We start from the raw sequence: 27,886 nt of genomic DNA on the forward strand, positions 1-27,886 counted from the left end.
CCTAGCTTAGCATAAAGACTGAAAGCAGAGGGAAACAGCTAGCCTGGCTCTATCCGATATGTCTACCATCGCTCTAAAACTACCTAACTGTGAACAAGATATGTTTAAGTGATTTATTGACAAAAAGAAAGATTGTGAGTGTGAACTCTTGTACTTTTTGCTACGTTGTGGGGAAGCTTCTGGGAAAATTTGGCATAGCACCCCGACACGAAGGACCCCATCAGTATGCTACGGAGAGTAGGAATGAGAGGGAGGAATGGGAGAAAGAAATGGGGAAATGGCGCCAGGGGTTCGGATAACGAGAGCGAAAAATGACGAGAGGGTTAGGAGGCTATTTATGAGAGAGAGAAAGAAAGAAAGAAAAAACATTAATACATTTGTATTTTGTTTGTTCTTTACTTAAACAGAAATGTAAAAGTTTAAAGGGAAGTATGTGCATTGACTGGAGGCTGTTAGCTTAGAAATAGTACAAACATTTAACTTAATTTATTTTTTGCAGATCCCAGCCAACGGATTCCTCCATGGTTCCAGTTTTTATGCTAAGCTAGCTGACTGACACTCCAAATGGCATCAATCTTCATATTAATTTACACCAGGAAATCATTTTTTATACATTTTTCATAAGCTAACTTGATTTCTCTGTTAAGGTGAATATTGCGCACCATGCCGGCAGCTCTGGTTCCCCGATGTTCAGCAGAGGCATTTTACTTGTCTGAAAGCTGCTCTGTTTACCTCCCAGCAAACTAAACAGATAAACCAGTTTGACTGACCAGTAAGATTGCTGTTCCTCATCCTGAATTATCCAGAAACACGAAGCTTCATTCACAAAGCTGTTCTTCAGCAAGTTAGATTTAGATCTTAATAACTCACAGGTCACTCATCCTTTTTTGCATCGAACAAACAAAACACATTTTGCACAGTTGTACCTCATGTAATCGTCTGCTGCTGCTCTTACGTACTGGTCATACTGGTTTTGTCTTTACTGGTTTGTGGTTTGGAGGAATGTTTGATGATAAGAATAAAAAACCCCAGTAAGAGTAAAGCTATGACAGAACACTGCTTTAGATAGTTAACCTTAGTGTGTGTGTGTGTGTGTGTGTGTGTGTGTGTGTGTGTGTGTGGGAAACGGAGGTTCATCTCAAGAATGTATCCGAGACTGACAAAAGGTTGGGTATCAACAATGATCCTTTTATTGGTAGACTGACACGAAGGCAAGAGAAATCATTGAAAAGTGACACAATTTAAATAAAAGACACAATACAAGTCTTACCTCTGGACCCCACCAGGCATAGATGCAACATGTTCCGGGTACGCCGCAGTCGACGGAGCTAATCGCGGTCGTTCTAGACAATGTTTATCGTCCACCAGAAGCACTGTGGCACCTTTTTGAAGTGCCCTGGAAGCGGCTCTCCGTTCTGCTCTGTGGAGAAAATGCGGGTGCTTAATTTTTTGACAGAATTCCCACGACAAGCAGCACAGAGGAACTACAGCGGAAGTCAGACATAGAAAATTCGGTTCATTTCCAAAATATAACACTCTGTGCAGACTCCAGTCCTTAAAAAAAGAAAAACAAACAAACAACCAAAACAGAAACGTACTCTTCACTTCTAAAAATGCTCCTGTTGGGGTTTGAAGCTGCGTGGCACACGGACCGAAACAATGTCGTGGTCACATAGACGTGCCCAGTGGGGTCCAGAGGTTAGGTTAGGCCTGTTTCTTCTTTAGAAATGTAACCCTTCAAATAATTTCTTAAAGAATGATTAAAAAAGGACGATCGTAAACAGTCCGAAAATCATATTGATGCCCAGCCTGAGCCTAACGGGAACAAGTTGACGCAGGCACATTTTTACGAAATGAGTCACTTCTTAAGTGCAGATAAAGTTTGCGGGGCTTTATCCGACAATTTGTCTGACAACTTTGCGAAACAGATCTGATCAGATCAGATCTGACTTACACCTTAACGGGTTCCATTGCTTGATAAGTTATTGAATAGCTTTCATGGTAAATAAAAATGGATCCAGTGTTTATAATCTCAAACCTCCATTTTAAGATTTTGTGCTCATTTCACAAAAATGTGTGTTTTTATGAACAGAACGAGGTCTGAACACAGAGTGGTTGTGTTTCTCCCAAAGCTAAAACGAGTGAATAAGCTGCAGCAGTTCTGTATACAAAAATGTTCACAGGAAACAAAGCCTCAGTCTTCATCGCTACACAGAAGAACAAACTGCAACAAGTAAATTATTTATTGTCTTCGCCATTTTCAGTACTTTTGTGTTTCATTTTTGCTTTGTTATATTTTCTCGTACGTCAGACATCACAGGAGTGTCATGATCACATGTAAGGTTCCCGTGTGGCAATTACAAAACAGTTGGACCACTTGCTGTGATGAGGCAGCTCCTGCAGTTTGTCTGAGACCACCACGTGTGGCTACAATTTATTTGTTAAAGCTGCTGAACATTTTCCAACCATCAGTTTTTTAGTCTGATTTCCTTCCTCCAAGGCATCTGCTGGTCTCAGTTCAGTTTTATCAGAAAAAGAGACTTGAAACTTTGTATCATTTATCTCTATGTTGGCTAGAGACACTTTATTTATTACAGTTTTAATTATTTGTAATTCGTTTCTTTTTTTTAAACTTTATGTTGTTGTGCTTCAGTTCCATCAGGGGACCATTTTTAAAACCTCCTGTTGTGGTGCCATGTCATGACGTGAACGTGAATGTCGTAAGAGTGGGGGGAGTGTGGTTTCTTACATAAAACACATAAACACTTATAGTTTAAGCTGAGTTTGAGCTTCTTCAATACACACAAAGCATTTTAGATCAGAAAACTCTTGAAACCTCCTTGAGTTTTGTAATAATAGTGCAGTTCAAGTGTAGATGAATTGGTAAAATGGGCACTACAACACCTCATGTTGGTTGATTTTGATGGATTACACAACTCAAGTAACTTTCAATAGTCTGTAAATGTTATAGCCATGGCTGCGTAGCTCTGAGAAACATGGTCACAGTTATACATTTGTCTTAGATGACCCAAATGCTGCATGGAGTACCATGAAATTGTTGCATACATCCATGAACTGTTCTGATTTTTAATCTAGTGCCATAATGAGGGCAGATTTTTAATTTGTCCAAAACTTTGGTTACCTACAGAACTGATACTATTTCCATCAGCTACAACTGCTTTGTGTTTAGTGCTAATTAGGAAATATTAACATGCTAACACCCAAAACTAAGACGGTGAACGATGAATGATAAACAATGTGAGCACGCAATTGTACTCGATGAAGCACTTAGCTAACGAAGCACAGCCTCACAGAGCTGCTTGCAAGTCTTTTTATCTGATTCAAAAATGAATAGAAACAAGAGCCAGGTGGTTTGTTACACAGACCCATTACGAAGTTGTTGGAAACTGTTTGGAAAAGGACAAGCACTTTAAAATATACAGGCCAGATGATGATCAACATCTGTCACGGTCGAATGTAGATCAATGAACCATATAACGTAGTAAAAATCTTACTGAAGCCAGTCAGTTCTTAGTTCTTCGTTTCATGAAGAAATACTCTCCAGTTGTGATATAACTGACGCCAGAAGCGTTTATGCTCACCTCCTTAGCAATCGCCATTGCTTTTTGGTCTGTAACCACTGTGTTCGGACACAAATGTCATGATTCCAGCTGCCTTGTGAGTTTAGTAGCTGCCTGCAATGGTAGAAAATGTACAATCATTTTTCCAAAACACAGCACATGGTTGACAAAAATAGTTAGCTGTAAAGTGTACCAAACCACAGGTGAACGGACAAGAGTTTCAAAGTTAAGTGTTGACTCGGATTATCTGCGGGTAGCAAGTTTCAAGTCTCTATTCTATTTTCATACAAAATTAACTTTTTCATAGAAATTTCAGGTTCAAACCAATGGCTGCCTGAAAGGTATGTTATCAGTCAAATTTGGGAGATGGTTGGCAATGAAAAACCATCAGTACATCACTTCAGTTCTACATGTAGCACCTTTAATTTGAAAAAAAGAGACCTGAGGCTCAGTGGAGCAGCAATCAGGAGTGAAGGCCTCTGTTATAAAGCAGTCGTCCTGTCTGTCTGTCTGTCTGTCTGTCTGCCTGTCTGTCTTACCTCTCTCTCCTCTTCTCTGATGTGTTTCCTGTCGATCAAGCTTCATAAATCTGCTGCCATTCATCGTAGAGAAGATACCTACGTTGACTTTTCTGTCTGTGGCAAGGAAAGTGAACTAAAAGCAGTGTGTCTGTTGGACGCAGCGTCTTAGGCCTGCGTTCACTTCAGCTATTAAAGGAAAGTGCCTGAAGCCTCCTCTTCATTTATGTCCTGATGTATATTTCAGAAAACGAGTAAAAGAAAAAAAAAAGAAAGAAAAAAAGGATGAATTCATTGGTTTGTCTTTTTTATATAATTAACATTTTTACCTATGTAAAAAACAGAATATACATACAGAATATATATATATATATATTTACATTATACTATATATATATTTACTATGTATATTATATATAGATAGTTATAGATATATATATATATACCAAGTGTATGATGTACATTTTCAGTTCTATTTTTTTATTGTTTCTAATATGATGGATGTAAATCTCTTATAACAAAAAAAGAGACAAATACATGTATAAATACAAATACATCATCTGGAAACTAAACAAACAGTCTGGAGTGTGTGTGGGTGTTTGTGGGTATGTTTCTGAAACTGTCATACAATCATTTTAAACAAAAGGTTATTATTACCTGGAAGGCATTCTGGGAAGTATTATAAGTCATTAAGACTTAATGTAACCCTAACACTAAGCCTGTGTGAAAGGGGACTGATAGTCTTAATTTAGATAGGATTTAAGGGCATTATAAGAATTAGGAATATATCAACTGTATGGGAGTTTGGTGGCACTATAACACATTTAGGATTTATAGCCATTTAGTCAAACAGAAAATAAAACATTTTAACATATTTGTAACCATATTTTTGGTGTTGGGCATTTTACCAAACTCATGGACCGTGAAAAAAAAAATAAAGTTTGGCGTTGTTGCAGTACAGAAGTGGAAAACAGTTTTGTTTGCAATGGTTATCTATTTCTCAAGATCAAGAGTTAATTATTTTGTTGTCTATTATGTCGAAAAATCTCGAGAATGTTTGTTTTTCTCAAAATAACAAGATAACTTAACCCATGATCACGAGAAAACAGCTTCATAACTAAAAGTTGTTTATAAACAACTGGAGCTGGAAAGACGTTACATTAGTGGGTTTTTGAGTGTAAAGTTAGTACAGGATGTACTGTATAGTATGACATATGAATATTAATGTACAGTCTGATGCGTTGATCAGTGATGGATACGTATCCTGGAAGGAACTCCTGACCTCTGTTAAACATTGTAAGTAATAAAACTAAACAACTTTTTGTTTTTCCATGATAACAGGTTGATTATCTTGTTATGTCCAGATAAGAAGGCTTGTTTTCTCGAGATAAAGTAATTAACTCGTGAACTCGCGGTAATGGAATTTTAAAAAGTTTGCAGTTACTGCAATTCTCAGCTTCTGTGGTTGACATATTATTTGACATATTACTGTGTTGTATGATAATGTAAGTTAGGGGCGAATATTACAACTTTGAAATTAAAAACATCTTGGGGCTTAAACCAGATTTTATAATTAAGGGGCGCTATATTTATAATGATAGGGGGAAAAAACGCATTTGGTGTACTGGGGGCGCTATAGGAAATTTGGGGTTATAAAATCTAACAACTTTTTGGGTAGTTCAACAAAAATATCTGATTTAGGGCAAATAAAGTGTGGTTTGGAACTGTAACAAAAAACTGAGCTGTTTTTCCAAAATTATTGAATTATTGAAACGTATTTCAATAAAACTAATTTATGGAACTTTAAAAATTAAAAGTTTACATTATACTTGTGCTCAAAAACAGGCAAAAGTCACTACCGGACAGAGAAGGAAGGGAAGGCAAACATATGAAGTTAGAGATCAAGCAAAAGACCAGGAGCTCTTGTAGCTGTTTAGGCAGGCAGGAATCGGGCTACCAAGGATGAAGACTGGACACTAGAAGCACATTAGAAAATCTAATAATGAAAAAGAACATACCGATAATGGGAACAGGTGTGCAGGTGGATGGAGGAGGTCAAGCGATGGGGGATTACTGCAGGGCAGGGTTAGGGTGACTGTGACACATTTTGTGATATGAAGACATGTGAAGTTAAAAAAATATGAAGTTTTGTGGATTGTTTTTGAGGCACCTTACCAGATTTGATTTTGGCACACCTTTTTGGATCGCAATATTAAAGAGAGTTTTGAGTTACTGTAACTCTTGTTATAACTTTTCATAATACTTATTATAAAAATGTTATGTTATTATAACATCCAGGGCCACCTCAGCGTTCAGTGTGCAGGATGTTATTGTGCTCATATAACAACAGAAAGAGAGAGAGAGAGGCTGCATCCTGTGACAAACAGAGGGATAGGCTGTGGACAAACAGGTCCTGTATGTCTGTATGTGTGTGTTCAGATATATATATAAACATATACGTGTGTGTGTGTGTGTGTGTGTGTTGGGTGGGGAAGTTGGGTGTAACTGTCTGCTACAGCTCCGTGTTTGTCTCTGATCTAAATATCTGGTATCCTCAAGTCACAAACACAGTGACGACACCCGGCTACAACATCTGAACGTCTTCAATGATCCGGTCTGTTTGTGTAGTCGTACTTACGATGTACAAACCCACAAAGCAACTCCCACAGGATGACTTTATTTAAAGCTCCATTTAGGGTTTTTGAGCACTAGGGGGAAAAATCCCTTGTGTATGATCAATTTATTCACACCCAGTTGACGGAGCAAGACAACTACTCATTTAAAGTTGTGTGGTATGTCCACTTAATGAATGTAAATCCAGTATTACTTTGGATATTATTAGGTCTGCTGTTTGGTGCTGGGCATGTAGTGTTCAGCAGGTTTATCAGAGCTTAGCTGCTATATGACGTGAAACGTAATCATATAGAGTCTATGTGCAAACCACAGACTGTGTGAAGAATGGATGGCATATGTGTGACATCACCCACAGGTTTCTAGAGAGCAGTTTTAAAGCTCAAAATGTGTGGCTTCAAGTTTGTGGTCCTGTCTCTTCCCCTCTCAGCTAATCTAAAAATGGGCAAAGACGTGGACCTGAGACTGAATGGGATGGCCATCTGTAACGGCACCAACCTGTCAATCAAAGAGGCCACACTGTTATTTATGCATAACTTTAAGCCTTAATATCATTTGAACAGGTGAGTTAAAAAAATCATAATTCAGACTCAGGACAGTTTGTCCTTAGGGTGGTGCTAGAGGAAAGGTCATATGGTCACAAAAGCTAAAACTGTTTGGGAATGAATGTGGTCAGAAAATGTCACGCTGTTTGATTGCTTGTTTGTAACGTTCATATTTTAGGTACATACAGCAAGATTAACGGTGATCTGTCAGGAGCTCTTCAGAGGCAGTTTGGCCAACTTTCACACTAACCTTAACTGTGCAAGTGATACTTTTTTATAGATATATGCTGTCACATTTATCCAACTTTAAATAATAATCTAAACTTTCATTTTGGTTTCTTCACTGAAGTAATAATAATCTAAACTTTCATTTTGGTTTCTTCACTGAAGTTTATTAAATGCTGAGCTAAAGCTGTACTTTTTAAAGTTAAAAAGGTTTTTTGTGGGCAAGTTTTTCCTCACTCGAACCGAGGGTCTAAGGACAGAAAGTATCACTCCCTGTACAGATTGTAAAGCCCTCCGAGGTAAATGTACTTTGTGACTTTAGGCTATACAAATAAAATCTGATTTGATTTGATTTGATACTTTATATATGTATTACAAGTTTTTTTTATGCCCCTTAAAATCAAGAACCCTGCTGTGAGGTGTTTTCTTGGTTACAAGCAACACTTACATGGTGTTCACTTACGAATTAATATAATTCAGCAATAACATAAATCTCTGATAAAAAACTAAAAAGAAGTTTAAGAGTTACTGAAGTTTAACATTCAACAATGACTGTAGCTGAACCTAAATGGTGCCGTTCAAATGCTGCAGCAGTGAAGTGCATTTACTCAGTTTGTAAAAGTATTTCATTACAGTTACAAGATACTTGTACTTTCTGTTTTATTTTTACTTTTACTCTTCAACATTTTAGAGGGAAATATTTTACTCTTAACTGCACAAGTTTCCTCTGAAAACCTCAGTTACTGGTCACTTCACACTTCACAGAAATAGCACATACGAAGCATTGTTATGGTTAAAGTAAATGGTGTTCAATAATATTATACCTGAGGTAAAATCATTGTTTGTTTATTGATTAACAGCAGAAGAAGTGTCAGTTCTTGGATCAACCTGGATGAGATTAGATCTGAATCAAGTTAAAAAAGCTGTTGACACATGTTAAAGTGTTGGACAGATGGACAGTCAGATCAGCTCAGGAAACTGCTCACACACACACACACATACATACAGTGTTTCAGAGCAGGATGGGAGGGGTGTTGTGTTGGCGGGGTTGGTGGTCTATCACAGTCACATTTGTTTCAGATTTCATCCAAGTAAACAAACCAAGGCAGGCAGACTCACTGGGGCCTCAGTAAATCAGGCCCAGACGAGTGTCCCGGCCCGCCGGATGCCTCACACTCTGCTCTGCTGGGGAGGACCAACACACACACACACACACACACACACACACAGGATTTCTGAATCTTTGTAGAGCTGTTTTTAAGCCTTGTTTATGATGATTGGGACGTTTTTATTGTTTTTCTCGAGTGTATCTTCAACCCAACAACATTTAGTTAAATCAGAATGACAAAATTGTGTAGTTCAGTTTGTACACTGCATGTGTGTGTTATTTGATAGACAACGTGTCTGTTAATGATCAGAGTACACTACACTACTACACTTTGTGTATGGCTGCAACTAACAAATATTTTCATTATCAATTAATCTGTCCATCATTTTCTTGATTAATTGATGAGTTGTTTGGTCCATAAAATGGTGAAAATGGTGACATGTTGATCCATGTTTCCTAAAGTCAAATGTCTCACATTGTCCACAACCCAAGGATTTTACTCTTTACTGTCATAGGGGACTAAAGAAAACTGAAATTATTCACATTTGAGGAGATGAAATCAGATTTTTTTTCTTCTTTAAAACATTACTCAAAATGGTTTATAGACCATCAAAACTAGTTGACTAATTGTTGCAGCTCAACTTAAGTAAAAGTATAATTACCATTCTTACTTCTCTCTATATGAGTAAGGTGGCAGCTTTTGGTTCCAAAGTCAAGGCTTAAATTCCAGAATGACCATACGTTTGTCATCAGGGTCCCTCGGAAATAAGTTTGCAGAATCAGACTTCTTTTGAATCACTTTTTTGTTTGCTTTGATCTGATGTCATTTTTTTTAATATTGCTTTGATTCTTTTTTATTGTATTTATATTAATATGTCCTTTCATCTTCATTATGTTTTATCTTGAATATGTTTTTGTTCTTTTAGTCTTCTTGTTTTAACTTCTGTGTCTGAGTATCCTGTCCTTCAAAACATTTTGTAAACTCTGTTTTTAAAAGGTGCTATATAAATAAAGTTATTTTATCACATGATCCTCATCTGCAAATATACAGTAGGTGACAAGATTATTTTGTCACCCAAAGTCATGAATGAATTTAGAATCTGAATAGATAAGAGCACTTATACGACAGTCGAACTCCACTCCACTCATTTTAAACAGAGCTCTGTGGCACCACAGAGGAAAATATACTGTACTAGATATACTAAGATATATACCATAGATTCACTGCTTTGGTCTTTTCATGGGGTTTGCTGACAACATGGAGAATATAAAATATCAACCAGGCTTGAACTTTAAAAATAATCAACTCAGAAAGTGAAGGCATCCTCCTGAACACACGGAGGCGATGTGATGGCATCAAGCTGAGCTGGAGTCACTCGCTCGTGTTTGAATTGCGTTACCGTGGAGACCACAAGTGTCTGGGAATTCTTCAGTTAGCGCCACGGAAACTGTCCACACATCAAATGCAGCCGGTGTCTGCAGTTTAGTTGTGCAACAGTGACCCTCTAAGACAGCAGCAGGTTTCATCCTCTAATGAGACACCCATTCTCCCCTCGTCTGTGCTGGAAATCCTTAAAACCACGTGAAGAATTGATGAACTGCTTCTTTCCAAATCATCTCTTTAATCCTATCTTGCTGTCCTCAGCAGAAGACAGTGTCATCGCTATTTAAGACAACAGACATGAAGACACAGCAACACCAGGCGTCTATAAATCACTTTGCTTTATTTAAATCAGCGGTTGGCAGTTATGCTATAAACAAAACATAAAAAGGACGACCAAAAATAATATCCAGCAAGAATAACTGTACTTGGCACTTGATGACCATGTTGTCAAGAGGAAATTATACATTTATATTTATATATGTGAGCCAAGTGTCTCCAATATACACATAAGAACCGAGATGGAAAACCACAAATACCAGCTTTTTACGTGGTCTCCATTTCCTGACACCAGATTCTTATTAATATTACAAATAATATTTCAGTAACCCACACAAATCACCTTCTCTGGTAACCCCAAACCCACAAATTAATCTTCAGTACAGCCAAGACCGAGAAGGAGAGGAGGAGGAGGGAGAAGTGATCATGTCATGATGAGAAAGAAAACCATAAGACCCAATGACTGCACTCTTAGTTCTCTGAATATCACCACCAGTGTGTACATTTAATGTTTTGGGAGGCAGAAACACCCAAAAATTATCTCACGGGTTGAACAGAGGATCAACTTTACATCAGTTACTATCATAAGCCCGCCCCTTTTTGCTCTGTGCTACAATCACAGCTGAGCAAACCTCGGTCAACTTCCATCTTTACTTATTTATATATGCTATGTGCTCGCATGTCTATGTTGAAAAGACAACCAAATGTTGAAGTTAGTTAAAAGGTAAAAGTGACACTTTAACCATCTTTAAAATGTGGTTATCTTTTCAACATAGATGTGCTAGCATAGCACATACATGAAAAGGAGGAAGTTGTTGCGACTGAGGCTCGCTCAGCTGTGATTGGAGCACAGAGCGAAAAGAGGGCGGGTCAACTGGATCTTGATTGCAACAACAAAACGATGAAACAACTCTTGCTGGTGCCTCCTCCAAAGAAACTGAAGCTGAGGTTCATTTCAGAACCAACAGTCCTAATGTAACTCAAAACATCTCAACCAATGAGATCATTAATGGTTGCATCATCATCATTGACTCGACTATCCACACCTCCTTTTCTCCTTCTTGACCAAGACATGGAATTACTTCCTATTGGAGATTTCCTCTTAAAACAGGATATGTTTCATTTTGCCCCTAACATCTGACCCAGGAACAGCCAATCAATTTGAACTGACTGAAGTCAGGTCAGCTGTTAATGGGCAGAAAGTGTCTCTTTGACCCTCATTTGAACCCGGGGGAATGATACAGGTCAACAAACAGCTGTACAATCAGAAGGATAACAGTCCCTCAGAGGAAGAGGCAAAGCCTGGTCTCTGAAACACAAAGCACATTAATGTTTAGAAACATAAAGAGAAAAAAAAACACAAGTGTTAAAAAAAAAAAAAGAAGCTGATGGAGCCTCAGTGGAATTGAAAGCACGGTGTCCAGCCGTTATCCAGGACTCTCACATTACATCACAGTCCTGTATCTCCAAGAGATTTCAGTCATTGAGTTTTTTTGTTACTTTACAGCCGATCTAACGCCATTTTTCAACCTCTGATAGGTCAATAAAAATCCCACCTTACATCTGGTGAGTTCATACTTTAAATTTATTCTTCCTGAAACAAATTAGAGACTGAAATGTCCGAACGTCTGGAGGTAGTAATGCAGGACATTCATGTAACAGTCCTGGATCAAGACTAAGGAATGACTTTGTAATCGTTAAGGAATGGAAACAGCTCTCTCATAAATCCTGTGTCATCTGATATTGTTGATTTGTTGGTGGTTATTAAACCCATTAACCTGTTTCCTACTCCAAAACCCCGCTCACCCCCACAAATCAAACCTTCCAACACTGTGATTTAGGAAGAAGACTTTCCTTCAGATTATTCCCCCTGAATTCATCTCACATCTTCATATTTAAATCATACCCCTTGTGGAGGATACGAACTGCTCAAGAAGCAAGCAAATGTCCCGACTAAGAGAAAGACACAAAGAGGTGCTGAGTTTAAAAAAAAAAAATGGCTGCCTTCCCTGCTGCACCTACAGTACAGAGAGTCAATCCAAAATATTAAACAGGAAATGTGAGGGGAGGGTGTTATTTGATGATCAGTATTTTAAAAAGACACAGTATGTAATGATCTATTTGTTCAGATATCTAATCTCTGTAATGCTCCACACTGTGAGCATTATTTTTAATGCCGGCATCTGTTTTGACAGATTAGGTGACACATTTTTCACATGGCAGAGGTCTCGTTTTGGAAAGGAACTCGAATGCATCACGAATATTAATAATAATAATGATGATAATAACAATCATCATCATCTTCAACTTGAAAACAGCCAGGAGCTCATTCTGACCTTTATCAGAGTAAGCTGGTCTCAGAAAGAACAGCCTGCATTTTTAATCAATTATGTTTTAATCTATAAAAGAAACAGTTTGACATTATGGAAATTGACTTATTTTTGCTTTCTTGCAGAGATTTAGATGATTCAAATTGTTACCACCCTCATGTCTGTTCAGTAAATATAAAGCCACAGGAGCCAGTTCGCTTAGCGTAAAGACTGGAAACAACGGGGAAACAAAATCCACCTTCAAGCACCTTTTAAAACTCACTGATTAGCATGTTCTATATCAGAACTTGCAGCTCGCCCTGTGAGCTGGTAGGCAAATTTTGTCACCTGTGGGCAGAAGCAGGCTTCCCCCCTGCTTCCAGTCTTTATGCTAAGCTAAGCTAAGCAGCTCCTGGCTCCAGCTTTATAGTGACTGGGCAGATATTAAGAGTGTCTGTCCTCACCAAGAAAGCAAAGAAGCACATTTTCCAAAATGTTGTACCGTTCCTTTAAATGGATATTTTGCTTCTCAAAACCAAATTCTGAATATTTTTTTTGCATCGTGAGCAAATATTGAACTAGTAATTCCCTGCCCCTCGCCATGAAAATATTTACCCCGAAACTCCACATCCTTCATTCCTCTTTCCCTCCCTCCCACTCTCTCCCTTCCATCTTTCCCCACTTTGCTTTACAAAACGAGTGTGAATCGAAGACACAGTGTGTCCATCCAGACACATCAAGATAAGCGATGTATGGATATCAGCTGACAGGGGTAGATGGAGGAACAGTGGGGTGGGGGGAGTGGAAAATGTTTTTTTGTTTGTTTGTGTTTTATCTGACGGTGACTCCGAGCTTCTCCAGCACTCGCGTCCCTTTCTCCTGGTACTCCTCCCGCGTCATCCAGAAGTTGTCCTTGTCCTTCATGATGTCAGCCAGCACGGCTCCGCCCAGGAACACCATGTGTTTACGCCGAGGGGGGTCCTCTATCCTGATCTTGAATTTCTGCAGTTGAGACGAGGCAGAGATAAGAGTTGAGAGAGTTAACAGAGAAAAGGAAGAGATAATAATGTGTTGAAACCCCCGCCGTCCTGTGAGGTCCTAAAATAGACCGACGAAGATTGTCTTTTAATTACAGGTTGGAGGATTTCCCAGGAGCAGCAGAGCATGCTTCCTCTCAGGGAGAGACGTAGGAACAATGAGAGGTTATATTTTCACCTCGTCATCATGGGACCATGACAAAGAGAGATATGTCTGAGGTGTTGAAGGCATTAACAGGACTGAGGCTTCAGCACCCCCTAGTGGCAAATACAGTTCTGAGAAAGCTCTGAGAAGGAAGCAGTGACACATCCTCTGATTAACCTGATGAAGTTTTAATCTAAAATAAGATTAAAAAACAAGGATGGAAACATAATGCGCACAAATCTTTCCCATTATATTTACAAATTACAAACTCAATTGAAAAAGTAATCACTGCACGTAAGCTAATAATGATGACATGTACATTCCAAGAGTTATTATGAGGAATAATAATGTTAATAACAATACAGGTCTGAAGGTTTTTTATCTTTATGATTTTTAAGCAACACTATGTAACTTTTCTACATTAAAATAACAGCTTCACTATCATGTTGATGCAACACTGACATGTAATCAGGTGAATAGTCATTTGCACACCTGTTCTCACACTATGCAACTTTAGACATAATACACCAACAACTATTTCATTTAACTGAATAATATTTTACAGTCAAAATGTTTTCTGTTTTCTCTTTCGATTTCGTTTCCTGATGGACAGAAATCTTTACTCGTTGCTAAAGTAAGTTAACCACTGAGCTATTTAGCTCAGTCTGTGCTACACTGGGTGCTCAAAGCACGGAGCTAATGTTGGTATTTACACCAGTAGCAAAGGAGCTTTGAATGAACCAGGAGGAGGTGGTTTTCAGACCAAGGGGGAGGGGGAGCGTAGAGGATGTTGACGGAAGAAGCCAAAGAGAGTACAGGAGAGTGACTAAGCAAGAGGCTGCCAGACAAGAGTAAATCTGGGACTGACTTTTAGGCAGCGGCGAGCGCTTCATGAAATAAAAGGCTGAAAGACAGGAGCCGAGCTGGCCTTCTTGTTGTTGGACTAGTCAGTAATATTATCTGGCTGCTATGTCTTGTGTTGTTGCGCTTGTTTGATGCTTGATGGTTGTGTAGTACAGCAAGGTGTCAGCTTGCTAGTTTTTATCATAAGTGATGTAATCATAACAAACGCATGTGTACAGCTGTTCATTATTTAACACAGTGGTATTACAGTCTGAAAATGGTGGAAGTTCATCATTTTGCTTTAACAAGTAAAGTGATCAGTGGGACATCTTCCCTCTAGGCTTCATGTTTTTAGGTTTTTGGATATTTGTACTCACCGATAGCTTGTCGACGTCTCCCTTCAGCACTCGTTCCAGGTACAGCTGCTTCAGTTCCCGCTCCAGGCGTGAAGGCAGGCCGGGATACATGGTGGAGCCTCCCGACAGGACGATGTGCTTGTAGAACTCAGACCTGATCAGGGAAACACAACGATGTATGATTTATGACAAACACATGATTGATATTGTATTACGGCACATGACCCTGCCAGGCTGTGAGAAAACCTTAATGTTGACAAACTATGTGCAAATATGTTGTTTCTCTGGAGGGATTTAGTGTCCTGTGACGATCTACATTCAGTTTAAGAGACTTTTTAACATCAGTGCAAACAATGGATTGTTGGACTTCCTGTAAATTTAAAAGATAATATATGTCACCTCTAAACATTTCAACTCAAAAGTTCAACATATGCAGGATAAGTTCTATTCCAAAGTCAAAATTTGGTGTCACAACTTTTTCATTTTGTCATAAAACCTTTGCACTGGACATTTTAGTTGGTTTGTGCTCTCTCTGAAAAATATGAACATGAAAACTTTCCTGAGCAGCCGCCTGCTAGCTCACCTGGTGTCAATATCTGCAGCCTGGATGGTGTTGAAGAGCAGCTCGGCCACGCCCACCCCCTCCACGTTGATGAGGTGAGGTTGAAACAGAGCCTCGGGAGCTTCAAACCTCTCACCTCCCACCTTGATCACCCTGCCGTCCGGGAGCTGAGGACACACAGAACTAATGTCAATACTGTTGAATGCTTATTATCAGTAAAGGAATAGATTCAGAATTCAGTTGAATAACATGACCATGACTGACCGTGTACGACTCGACCAGCACTGTTGTCTCCAGTGCCAGCTTCTGCTCCTGTTCGATGTTATAACCGACGTAGCAAAGCTTCTCCTTCATCATCCTCACCGTCTCAAAGTCCGCCGAGTGGTTGAAAGCATAACCTCGCAGCAGAAGCAGCTGGTGGACAGACAACACGGGGTGGATTTGGTGGTTATCATTATTATGGAATACATAGACATTAATATTACATTTTGCAAAACCAAGCGTAAAAATGTGTAAAATAACAAGCTGCACATCGTTTGTGTCTTGCCAAAACTGACAAAAAAACAAGATGGTAGAAAAGATCATAAAACATGTTTCACATAAGACTGAGTGTGAATTTAAACACTGAAAACATACATTAACACTTAGTTGGGTTTCTTAAGGTGAAAGAGTTTTAGATTTAGATCTATTTACAGAATATGGCAGAAATTAAATATAATGTTCATAACTCTGTTTTTATTTGTAAATAATCACCTTAAAATAAGAATCATTATGTTTTTGTTAGTCCACCATGCTTCCACAGTAGCTCAGAACAGATGAACTAAACAACAGCTATCAGGACTTTTGCATTTCACAGACACCGTAGCTTGGCCTGGCAAATTTCTAATCACTTTTAGATGTTTATTTTTATGTACAGAAGACCCCGAACTACATACTCAGTCAGCTGTTGTGGAGTTTCCAGTAGCTTTACCTAATGTGACTTCAGATGTTTTAAGAGTTATCCAGGACTCCCTGACACACCTTGTTTGCAAAGTACAAACAATCCTTCTGTTTTGATAAAAACCTGTACGTAACCTAACTTTGTAAAAAGATAATTTTATGTCAACATTTTATGTCGAGATAGAAATTCAAGTCTAGGTAGTCAAAGCTCAGCTTGACTGAAAAATATTTTACATGTCTTGCACTTGTATATCTAAAAGTATGTGGACAGTATTAAACACATATGTAATGTTGAACAGATGATTTAAAACAACTCTCACTCTGCTGGGAACGCATCAGATACATAATATATCGAAATCCCACCACTCAAAGTGTTACCACATATCCACCAAATGCCAAACTGTTCTTCACTGTGTGCTGTTGCAGGTACCTTGATGAGGTAGCGTGTTATGTCTCTCCCGGCGATGTCAAGGCGTCGGGTCAGGTGGGGCAGGGAGAATCCCTCGTACACTGGACAGATGTGAGTGACGCCATCACCAGAGTCAACCACCACTCCAGTCAGCAGTCCTAAAACCAAAAAATACACAAATGTGTATCATACTAATGGTGTAACATATACTTTTTTCTTTCAGGTCATTTGGTCAATAACAGGCATTTAGACACCTCCACGATGTATTCACACCAAGGACAGAACAACAGTATAAAAACTTTACAGTGTGACCAGGGAGAAAGCCCGTTTCAGCACTACATGCATCAGTGTCGATGTTTTCACAATATGATGGAAAATTTAGTAAAATTTGTTCCTCTCCACTGAAAACTTTAGTAAAAGGCAAAACATTTATATGATCTGAAGAGAAAACACTGTACTTATTGTTATGTATTAACGTGAGGAAGATTACAGCCTCATTGTTTAAGTCACATGATTAATGTACGTCGTGTTTCATTCACTAAGTCAGCTTCTGTTGTCACAGTTTGCTTTTAATCGATTAATCAACACGCATTAATCAAGACTTTCTACAGAGATTATACCATTCCATTCACCTTGGATGTTATATATGCTAGCAGCCTAGAGTGTACATGGAGTTAACTAAATTAAACAGACATGGCTTCAATTCAATTTTATTTACATAACTCCAAATCATAACAGAAGTTATCTCATGATACAGGTCTAGACTGTTTCAGCTGGCAAAGTAAGTAACCATTAGCCAGCTGATTGTTCATGACTAACCAGTAACCACCTTGTTATGAACAAAAATATTGATCAGAATACAAAGTACAACAGAGGTGCCAGTAAGGCATCCTAACAACCATCCAGAACCATCCTAGCACCTATTTATGAACACACCTGGAACCACCTAGAAACACAACTGTAACATCCACAATGACACTAGCAATCCCCTATAAATATCCCAACAAACCTTTCAACCACTGAATCACGGCAGCCACAGCTTAACAACATCTTCACAACAGACTATCAAACTGAACAAGTGCTCCAAATACACCAGGAACACTTCAGCTCGCAGCATGAACACCCAGGAAATCTCGTACAAAAACCCTTGCAGCTGCCTTTGGTTACACCTTACAGTAAGAATTACCTAACATAGGAACTATGTAGCTATATCCTGGTATTTTGTTTTTTTAAGTAGCACAACTGCTTGGATTATCCCAAAAAATTCAGGCTTTTATAGTTTAGCAGTGAGTGTTACAGAGACAAACGCACCTTGAGCATAGAGAGTGAGGACGGCCTGGATGGCGATATAAACTCCTGTGAACTGGTAGGTTTCAAACATCACCTAGCAAGTGAAACACAGAGTGTCAGTTAATTACTACAGAGAAAGACAACACAACACAGGTTTATGTTTTTGTGTTTCTGTAGCCGACCTCTATAATCTTTTCTCTGTTCTTGGTGGGGTTCATGGGCGGCTCAGTCAGTAGGATCTTGCAGTCACGGGAGTTGATGTTGAGTTTCTCTGGGCCGAAGGTGTAGTCCCACAGGTGCTTCATGTCATCCCAGTTCCTGACAATGCCGTTCTCCATCGGGTAGTTCACCTCCAACATGGAGCGCAGCTCGCTGGCCTCATCCCCCACCATCAGGTCCTACGAGGGGTCAAAGGTCAACAGTTCAGCAGACTGAGAGCAAAACTTTGGATTAGATGTTAGCTTCTCTTCACTATGTGTGACTGGTGGTTTTCTCTTACGGTAGCTCACAGCTACTCATCATGAAGGTTTTCATTTTAGCAGCTGATTTATCAATTTTTATTTGGTGTATGACATCTGTGCAATATTTTGGTGTAGGGCATTGTAAATTATGTATCTGTACGTTAAAATGCATTTTGCCTGTCGCTTGATTGTACATGTGTGTGAGGAGGGGTGAATAACTGAAATCAGCTGCAGCAATGTTTGGTTAAAGTCTAAACTTCACTGATGTGCTGTGATATTTCCACCAGCCATCCTGATACACCCAAAGAAGTAGTTGTGGTGACAAGGAATAGCTGCAGTGTTCAGACTCTGTTCTGACTCAGAAAGGTGAAATTACCTTAATTTCAATGTTGCCAACTTTAGCTGTGGAGCGGATGATTGGCCGGCCAACCAGCGCTGGGAAAATGTGTTCGGGGAAGTTGGAGCCTGCATAGCCACACTTGACAAACTAAAATGGGATAAAAAGAAGAAAATAAGAGAAAACATGTTACAATATTTAAAATAACATATAAAAAGGTGTTCAATGAGTAAAATATTGCACTAGAGGAAAACCATGTAGGTTTCAAGTGAGACAAAATATTATTGAAACTTTAACGCAATTAGATGATCAATCAAGTATTTATCAACTATTTTGATAAAATGATAAAACTGTTTTGATAGATAAAAAAATCAAAATTCTCTGATTCCAGCTTCTCAGATTTTTGAGTCTTGGACAATTAAAACATTTGGGGACATCACTTTGAAATATGGGAAACAGAGATCATGGTTTTTCACCAATTTCTGACACTTTATGGACCAAATAACTAATAATTTAATCAACAAAACGATCGATAGACTAATTGATAATGAAAATAATTGTTAGCTGTAGCCCTACTCAATAGGGATGCTATAACTTTATGACTGACTTTTCCTCACTGATATGTTTCTCCAGTCACCTAGTTTTCTGAAACATTGCCTTTAACAAGCTTTAATAAACCTGTAAAAATAAAAAAAATAAAAAGATTTCATCGATGCAATGTTTCAAAATGACTTTTCATTCATACATTTGTTTTGAAGCACATGCAGGAGGTGAAGCGGTTTCAGCTCTATGAGTCAATGTTAGCCAACTACAGCAAACGAGCCGAGCATGTGGATCAGTCCAGTCTGACTTTATAAGATCAGTATTGGGGCCAGTACAAATCCAACAGATCATAAAGGTGCATCTCAGATATTAAAAATGAGATGACAGTGAGCATTTCCTATTGTGAAAAAGAAGTGAATGTGTCATTAAACGCACTAAAAGGACAAAGTGTTTCAGTCTGTGCGTTTGCTTTGTTGCTTGTACTAAAACAGAAGTACCTGCTTTTAACCAGGGAGTGAAGTGTTTAACCAGGAGCGCACACACACACTTCCGTTAATGATTTCTAAAGCGTGTGTGCAGGCAGACAGACAGACAGACAGACAGTGTAGTCAGACAGACAGACAGTGTAGTCAGACTGCAGCACATCTGACAAGTTTCCTTACATGGAAGAACTGCTTCAACTTCCTCAACCCATGTCTGCACGCATGCGCACTCGTCCACTCCGGTTTAACAGGGTGAATTTGTCTGAATTCATTCATCGTGTTTCATTTGTACGAGCCAACATAAACGCATGCGACTGAACGTGTTAGTAACCGTGCAGTACGCCTGTGTGTGTGTGTGTGTGTGTGTGATTAAATGCTGAGAGCAGTGAAGTGACCGCTGCCCTGTTTTTAACGAGGGCGGGGCTGTAGCTAACTGAGCTAACCTTGCTAAGCTAACTGAGGGTGGGAGAAAAAAAATAAAAGGAAAAACTGTGATTTTTAGTTTGTCAGAAATAGTTTAATGTCTTTAACTGTAGCTCATCCTTCCAGCTGCTGTGTGACAGTGCTTCAGACGGTGATACTTTAATAAACACAGCTAAGGATGCGGAGCTGGCTAACGTGGCTAACGTTACTCAGGAACTGTAACACTACCCTCAAATTATTAATTAATTAATTAATGCTTAAAAACATAAACTGCTTGATATTAACTGTGCTTAAATGCTGTTTAAGTTACCGTTGCCATGGAGTTTACCTGTGCAGCAACGTTAGCTCACTAACTGTCAGTTACAAAGTTACTAAGCAAACTCATCAAGACTCGTCGCCAGGAGACCAAACGAGTGTGATAATAAACAGTAAGTTATCCGGGCAGATGAAGCTCCCAGCTGTGGCCGTGCAGCAGATGAATGAGCTGAATCCAGCTGACAGACACATTCCTAACACAACCCACCTAGACGGTGCTAACAGCGTTAGCCTCTCTGTTACTTCCTGTTTGCACTTTTTCTAATCAAAAAACAAACAAACTGCGGAGCACCGGCAGCGACACACGGTGAGATTTAACAGTGCCACATGTTCTCACACTCACCCCGGTTCCATTGTCACAAACCACGACCTTTCTCCCTTGACTGTCCATTTTTTGTTCCCTGAATCCAGCAGAAGCCTGACCCTCTGCCTGCACACCAGCTAACTCACGGCAAGCTCAACGCCGCGCCGGAAGCAACACACACAACACTTCAGGAGTGACTCCTTCAGAATAAAAGCATGCTGACTATAACTCGGACACCCACAGTTGTGGATGAAATATTCTCATCCTTTACTTCAGTAAAAGCAGGGGCGCCGCCAGGAATTTTGGGCCCCATGACAAAAAAAAATCTAATTGGTCCCCCTCTTTTTTGGGGCCCCTGTCCATCGTGGGCCCTTGGAATTGTCCTAACTTTTCCCCCCTGTAAGGCGCCCCTGACTAAAAGTATGAACAATACTCTACTACTGAGTGTTCAGGACTGTTAAAAACTTTCCATGACACCATGGTAGCATCTGCATTATTCTATGTTGTCACCTGCTGTCAGGAAAAGACTCAACAAACTGGTCAGCTCTGTTCTGGACTGTCCCCCTAGACTCTATAGAGGAAGTGGGGCAGAGGAGGATGTTAGCAGAGCTGACATCCATCACAAACAACTCCTCCCACCTCGTGCATGAGACTAGAGCTTCAGCAGCAGACTACTACTACTCCCACCATGTAAGAAGGAGCGCTACTATGAGTGGCGGCTGGCCAATAGATATGAGCCACAAAAATAAAATGAAAAAAAGTAAAAATAATTATAATAATATTAAATCATTCATATTTTCAATGTTTGGGTGTTTAAATAATGGAATATGTGCAAAATATGATCCACTGCTCCCCCACAAACCACACCCACAGAGACCAGGCCCCCAATGGACCACGCCCCATAGAGACCACGCCCCAGGTGGCTTAGAAAGTAAACAGAAGGGAAACAAAGCAATAATGGGAGCAATTTTAGCAACTTTAACAGTTGATTCACAACATTAAATGCATTTCAATGCAAACAATGTGCTTGAAACAATACATTTATACAAAAATAGTCAATGCAAACAATGTGCTTGAAACAATACATTTATACAAAAATAGAAAATAATGTAATTAAAAAGATTATATTATATATTCTGCGTCTACGTGCCGTGTTCCCCCACTGCTTCTGTTATCATCCCTTGCTCATTCATTACTTTCATTTTCATAACACATGTAAAATGGTTTGTGCTGGCTGCATTTGGGTATTATTGAAAGTCAGGGCCACTATGTACAAACACTATTCTACATGACAATGGTGTACGTAACAGTACTCCTCCAAGACCCAACCCTCACTACGGTAAAATCACTCCTTCAGCTTCCGTTTGAGAGGAGAACTTTGCCGGACAAACTACGTGTGAAAGAGCTGGGCCCAGATCAACCTGACCATGATATCAGACAGCAAGCTAGAGAAAAAGGGAAGCTAATATTACTGTATATGTAAGGTTTGTTCAACCATGTGATATACATTTTTTTTATTATACATCCTTTATACAGTTCATATAAACATTTATTAATCTATATAATTTGATGTTATTGTATATTGTTCTAATGGTATGCCTCTTGTATTGCCTATTAACTACTAAGGGCATGTTTCATGTACTCAACAGTGCATCTGATTACCTCTGTCACAGCTGATATCCTCTGTCAAAGCTGATCGCCTCTGTTACAGCTGATCGCCTCTGTCACAGCTGATCGCCTCTGTCACAGGGGGCACAGGTGTAAAAGTCAACAGCCTTTCCAACATGTTATGCTTTGTTAGAAATTGATACATCAATTGTTTACAAGTTCTGTTTTACATGTAAAGCTTGTGATTGTGCAGTGTTTATTTTTGCATAAGAATGCCTCAATTTTTTTGTATTGGCATTAAATAATTACTTATTATTTCACAGAGCACTGGTATCCTGCAGTTTGTGTTAAATTGTATCGGGATGGGATGGTTTCTGAAACTGACTGAATATGGCACAGCCCCACCTAGAATATTTTTCACTAGCTGCCACAGGTCCTTCATTCCATCAGCTGACTATTTAACACCAGCATGACTACATGACTTTGCTCTATATATTTACTTGTGAGTAATTTCTTATCAACCTTATGTTTACAAGTTGCTGAGACAAGTGAATTTCCCCGTCATTGGATCATTAAAGTTATCTTATCTTAAATGTGTAATCAGAACATTACTTAATGTAGGTAGAGAGAGCAACAAGTGACCAAGAGATGATTAAAGAATGTATGTATGTATGAATCTCTGTATGTATATGTATGACTGCTCTTTGTATGTATTGATAACTATTCATACTTTTGTTACAAACTGAACCATGACTGATGACTGTTACAAAGAGGACTATAAAGATAACATATCTTTTGCTGTATGTTTGACTGCTGTAGAAAAAAAAAACAAATAAGGAAAGAAAGAACAAATCATAAAATCCAGTCACCCAAATATTAAATTCATTTTATACCAAAACTGTGTATTATGCTGTATTATAATTATGTGCAAAGCAGAAGCAGAGGATGAAACTGAACTGAACAGAGCAGGCGGAGCTGTGTCGATGTGACATCCTGAAACGAAAGTGATTGTCAGAGCGACAGCAGAGTTCTCAGTAAGACGTGTGTTCCTGTCCAACGAAGAAATATAGTTCATCAAAACTTTCCTTACTTTTCTGCCGAACTCTGGTGAGTACACCCGATAATATTTACTGTTTTTTTCTTTATTCTTTATTTTCTGTTTGTAATAAACATTATTTGAATTATTTAATTAACATTCCACAAAAAACATAATGTGTGAGAATAAAGTGGTTAACAGACTGGTAAGTATGAGGACAAACAGACATTAAATAATTAGGGTGTAGATGTTGTTACACAGAAACAAAACAAGAGTACCCAGGGTTGCCTTTTTTTGTACGGTAACATATGAGGAGAACAAACAAATATTACAAGGTGCAAATGATCTAATTATGTACTGGCATAGTGAAACAAGACTTGATGATCTGGTTTAGCTACAATGTGCAAACTCTTGTTCTCTTTATGTTTATACAATGTTCCCTTAGCTACTACCACAGTAGTAGCTGTGCCAAATAGATTACACTTCTTCTATTTTTACGTAAGTATTGGCCAGATTGATTGACTGATTGAAGACTTATTTTCAAGATTGTACTTGCTGGGGTGGAACCTTGTTCTTAACTCATTACTGCTATCATTACTAAGAACCAAACAAGATTCAAAAGGTTAAAAGCTTTTCATTTTATTGCCCTAGTATGCCGATTAACTTTTTTTAATGACAAAGTTACTGCCCTATGAATGTTTTATGCCCCATACCTACAAGAACATTACACAATTTTGCAAGCAAAAATTCTGCAATTAAATTAATAGAGGTTTTTTTTCTCACTTTTCAGTTTCGTTTTCAATGTGAAGCGATGGCTGCTGCAAACTGTCTGCCATCTGAAGATCAGTTTCTGTGCTTCATCTGTCTGGATGTGTTCATGGATCCAGTCACCACACCATGTGGACACAACTTCTGCAGAAACTGCATAAATATACAGTGGAATACTACTGACCAGTACCTGTGTCCATTGTGTAAAAAGCTTTTCAACACAAGACCTGAGCTGAACACCAACACTTTGGTATCTGGAATGGTTTCTCAGTCCAGGCAATCAGCTCAACAGAAAGCTAACAGCAGCAGCTCAGAGCAACATGCCAAACCAAAACAAGTTCAAGTTCAGATTCCCTGTGACGTCTGCACTGGAACCAAACAGAAAGCCACGAAGTCCTGCCTGAACTGTCTGATGTCTTATTGTGAGACTCACCTGAAGCCTCATCTGACAGCTACACCTCTGAAAAAACATCAACTGATCAATGCTGTGGAGAATTTTGAAGGCAGGATGTGCGCGAAGCATGATAAACCTCTGGAGATGTTCTGTAAAATCGACAGGAAATGTGTTTGCATGTTCTGCACTGTTTTAGACCACAAGACTCATGAAGTTGTTCCTCTGAAAGAAGAATATGAAGTAAAAAAAGCAAAAATTGAGACGACAGAGGCTGAAATTCAGCAGATGATCCAAAAGGCACAACTGAAGATCCAGGAGATCAAACACTCAGTTGACCTCAGTAAGAAAAATGCAGAGATAGAGAAAGCAGATGGTGTTCGGGTCATCACTTTTGTGAAGGAGTATGTTGAGAGTGACCTGAACAAGCTCATCGACACGATCGAAGAGAAGCAGAGATCCACACGGAAACAGGCTGAAGACTTTATCAAAAAGCTGGAACAGGAAATCTCTAAGTTGAAAAAGAGAAGTACTGAGGTGGAGCAGCTCTCACGTACTGAAGACCACCTCCACTTCCTTCAAAGCTTCCCATACGTGAAACCTGTACCATTCATCAAGGACTGGAAGAAGATCAACATCAGTCCACTGTCATATGAGGGGATTGTGGTGAGAGCTGTGTCTCAGTTGGAAGAGACATTCAGTAAAGAGACCAAGAAGCTGTTTGAATTAGAGCTGAAGAGGGTCCAGCAGTATGCAGTGGATGTAACTCTTGATCCTGATACAGCAAATCCTTATCTCATCTTGTCTGATGATGGGAAACAAGTAAATCCTGGTGAGGTCAAAAAACATCTCCCAGACAACCCAGAGAGATTTGCTCTGAATCCCTGTGTTTTAGGAAAGCAGAGTTTCTCTTTGGGCAGATTTTACTATGAGGTTCAGGTTAAAGGAAAGACTGAATGGGATTTAGGAGTGGCCACAGAGTCAATCAACAGGAAGGAAGACATCCCACTGAGCCCTGGTGATGGCTACTGGACTATATGGTTGAGGAGAAGAAATAAGTACAAAGCTCTTGATGACCTTCCAGTCAGTCTCTCTCTGAGATCTCGTCCTCAGAAGGTGGGGGTGTTTGTGGACTATGAGGAGGGTGTGGTCTCCTTTTATGACGTAGAAGCTCCAGCTCTTATCTACTGCTATACTGACTGCTCCTTCACTGAAAACATTTACCCATACTTCAACCCGGGTCTGTATGAGGGTGGAAAAAACTCTGCACCTCTGGTCCTCTCTCCTTAGTAGACTAATTATTTCTTTTCTTTTTTTTCACAAACATCAGACTCAAAATATAAATCATAATCACATTTATCATAATCTCCAAAATGATCATATTATCATCTTATTATACTAATCCATGACCAATGATCAGTCACATTAAATAACTCTGTAAGATACAAAATATAGGACTAGGGGACATTTGTTTAGAACTGCAAAAACACTTTCTGTAAAATAGTTATTACTATGTGAGAAAGACATTAATAAATCCAATTTTGTGTTTATATTTTATTTTGAGTTGATCAAACAAAAATAAGAGAACAACTAAATGTTTAGCATGATGATTTTTAATCAAAACAACTGCACATTTCTATATATTTTGTACTAATTAAACATTGATTTGAATCATTGTAGTATTAGTTGAAAGGATGACATATAGAGTGCATGTGTAAAAAAATTTTTTTATTATTTCCTTAATTAAGTTATGGTTTGTCTTATTATTTTTCATACACACTAACCTGCTACACTGAAAAAAAAATCTACAAAGCTGAGTTTTTTTCAATATTCATGTGATCTGTGAATATCCAATATTTAAAAAATCAGTTGTCGTGACTTGTTTGACTCATCTTTCCACAGTGTTTTGTTTTTACCGTCATGTCATGTTAGTCCTGTATCGCCACATTTTTGTGTTCAGGCGTAGCCTCTGGGTTTCTGACACCTGCCTAACAGTACCACACCTGCATGCCCTCATCCAATCAACCTGCACAGGATAAAAGACTCAGGCTCAACTTTCCAGACTCTGTTGGATCATGGATTTTTCCCTGTAATGTTTACTATGTCTAACTCAGTCATCCTCTTTCATTGCTTCTTGGATTTTTTTTCCCCCACCAGCTCTGCACCTCCTCATCACAGAACCCAGACACCCTAACCTCAATGATCCTGCTATTCCTCCTTTCTAATAAACTGTTTTCACCGATTCTCGTTTCCTGGCTTGTGTTTGCATATTGGGTCTGCAGCTGTTCAATATAACACTTTCACGGGGTAATGATTAATAAATGTGTTTGGGTTTGTTTTGTTTTTTATACAGTTTTTTTACTCACTCTAAAAAAAAAAAAACCAAGAAAGATAATTTTTTAAACTTTAACATGTTTTTATTTTAAAATTTAAAAACACAGCTTTTAGTCTGAATTTACTTTTAAATTTTTTAGTTAACACCCCATTTTAGTCAGTATTTGCCTAATTACTAACCAGGCACATTATCCTATATACAAAACATAAAATATTTCTGAAAATATAATAGCAAAATAACACCACGATGGGACATATTCAGAGTAATACAAAGTAATGTGAAAATTCATGAATAAATACTAAAATAAAACAATTATTTTGGTAGAATTGACACTAACCGGTGCCGTAATTATTTTAGTACCAACAAAGTAATTGTTTTGTTTTATTTCTGCTACGCCAAACAGGTTCATCATATGCTTTCAGAAGATACCCATGTGACTCATAACTTGCTAAAATGGCCAAATGACACAATTGTCTGTTAGAAGTTAGTGGACAGATGCCATAGGGTGACAGATCATTACACATTCTTTGTGTTTGGTCCTCAACAGACAAATTAATCTTGGCCCAAAAATATGTCATTAAAATCATGTCAAGACCTGAGAGTTGCATTAAAACAGCAACACAGTGGCAGTAACAATGAAATGGGAAGTGAAGGGCTTTAGTTTTAGCTGAAATCAGACTCTTAGGCAGCCCTTCCTTTGCAGATATGTAAAACCCACAATTAGT

At 38.7% G+C, this 27,886-nt stretch overlaps 2 protein-coding genes and 1 non-coding gene across 3 annotated transcripts; 1 reads left to right on the top strand and 2 right to left on the bottom strand.

Annotated features, from left to right (window-relative positions):
• Positions 1–10,313: 10,313 nt before the first annotated feature.
• On the bottom strand, positions 10,314–21,210 carry actr2a (actin related protein 2a). The gene is made up of 9 exons (XM_010730326.3): positions 21,063–21,210; positions 18,996–19,106; positions 18,341–18,556; positions 18,180–18,252; positions 16,890–17,026; positions 15,785–15,934; positions 15,542–15,687; positions 14,980–15,112; positions 10,314–13,579 (listed from the first exon to the last, which is right to left on the bottom strand). Exons 1-9 carry the CDS (start codon positions 21,108–21,110, stop codon positions 13,409–13,411), a joined length of 1,185 nt encoding a protein of 394 aa, XP_010728628.3. The 5' UTR covers positions 21,111–21,210; the 3' UTR covers positions 10,314–13,408.
• LOC113746747 (U5 spliceosomal RNA) lies at positions 17,209–17,324 on the bottom strand. The gene has a single exon (XR_003463099.1). It is a non-coding gene; the product is annotated as a U5 spliceosomal RNA (small nuclear RNA).
• Positions 21,211–23,601: 2,391 nt separating the features above from the next.
• LOC104918537 (E3 ubiquitin-protein ligase TRIM21) lies at positions 23,602–27,068 on the top strand. The gene is made up of 2 exons (XM_010730323.3): positions 23,602–23,738; positions 24,458–27,068. The coding sequence occupies exon 2, from the start codon at positions 24,479–24,481 to the stop codon at positions 26,114–26,116; it is 1,638 nt and encodes a 545-aa protein (XP_010728625.3). The 5' UTR covers positions 23,602–23,738; positions 24,458–24,478; the 3' UTR covers positions 26,117–27,068.
• Positions 27,069–27,886: the final 818 nt, after the last annotated feature.

Source organism: Larimichthys crocea, chromosome X, assembly GCF_000972845.2.
Source record: "Larimichthys crocea isolate SSNF chromosome X, L_crocea_2.0, whole genome shotgun sequence".
Taxonomy (NCBI): domain Eukaryota; kingdom Metazoa; phylum Chordata; class Actinopteri; family Sciaenidae; genus Larimichthys; species Larimichthys crocea.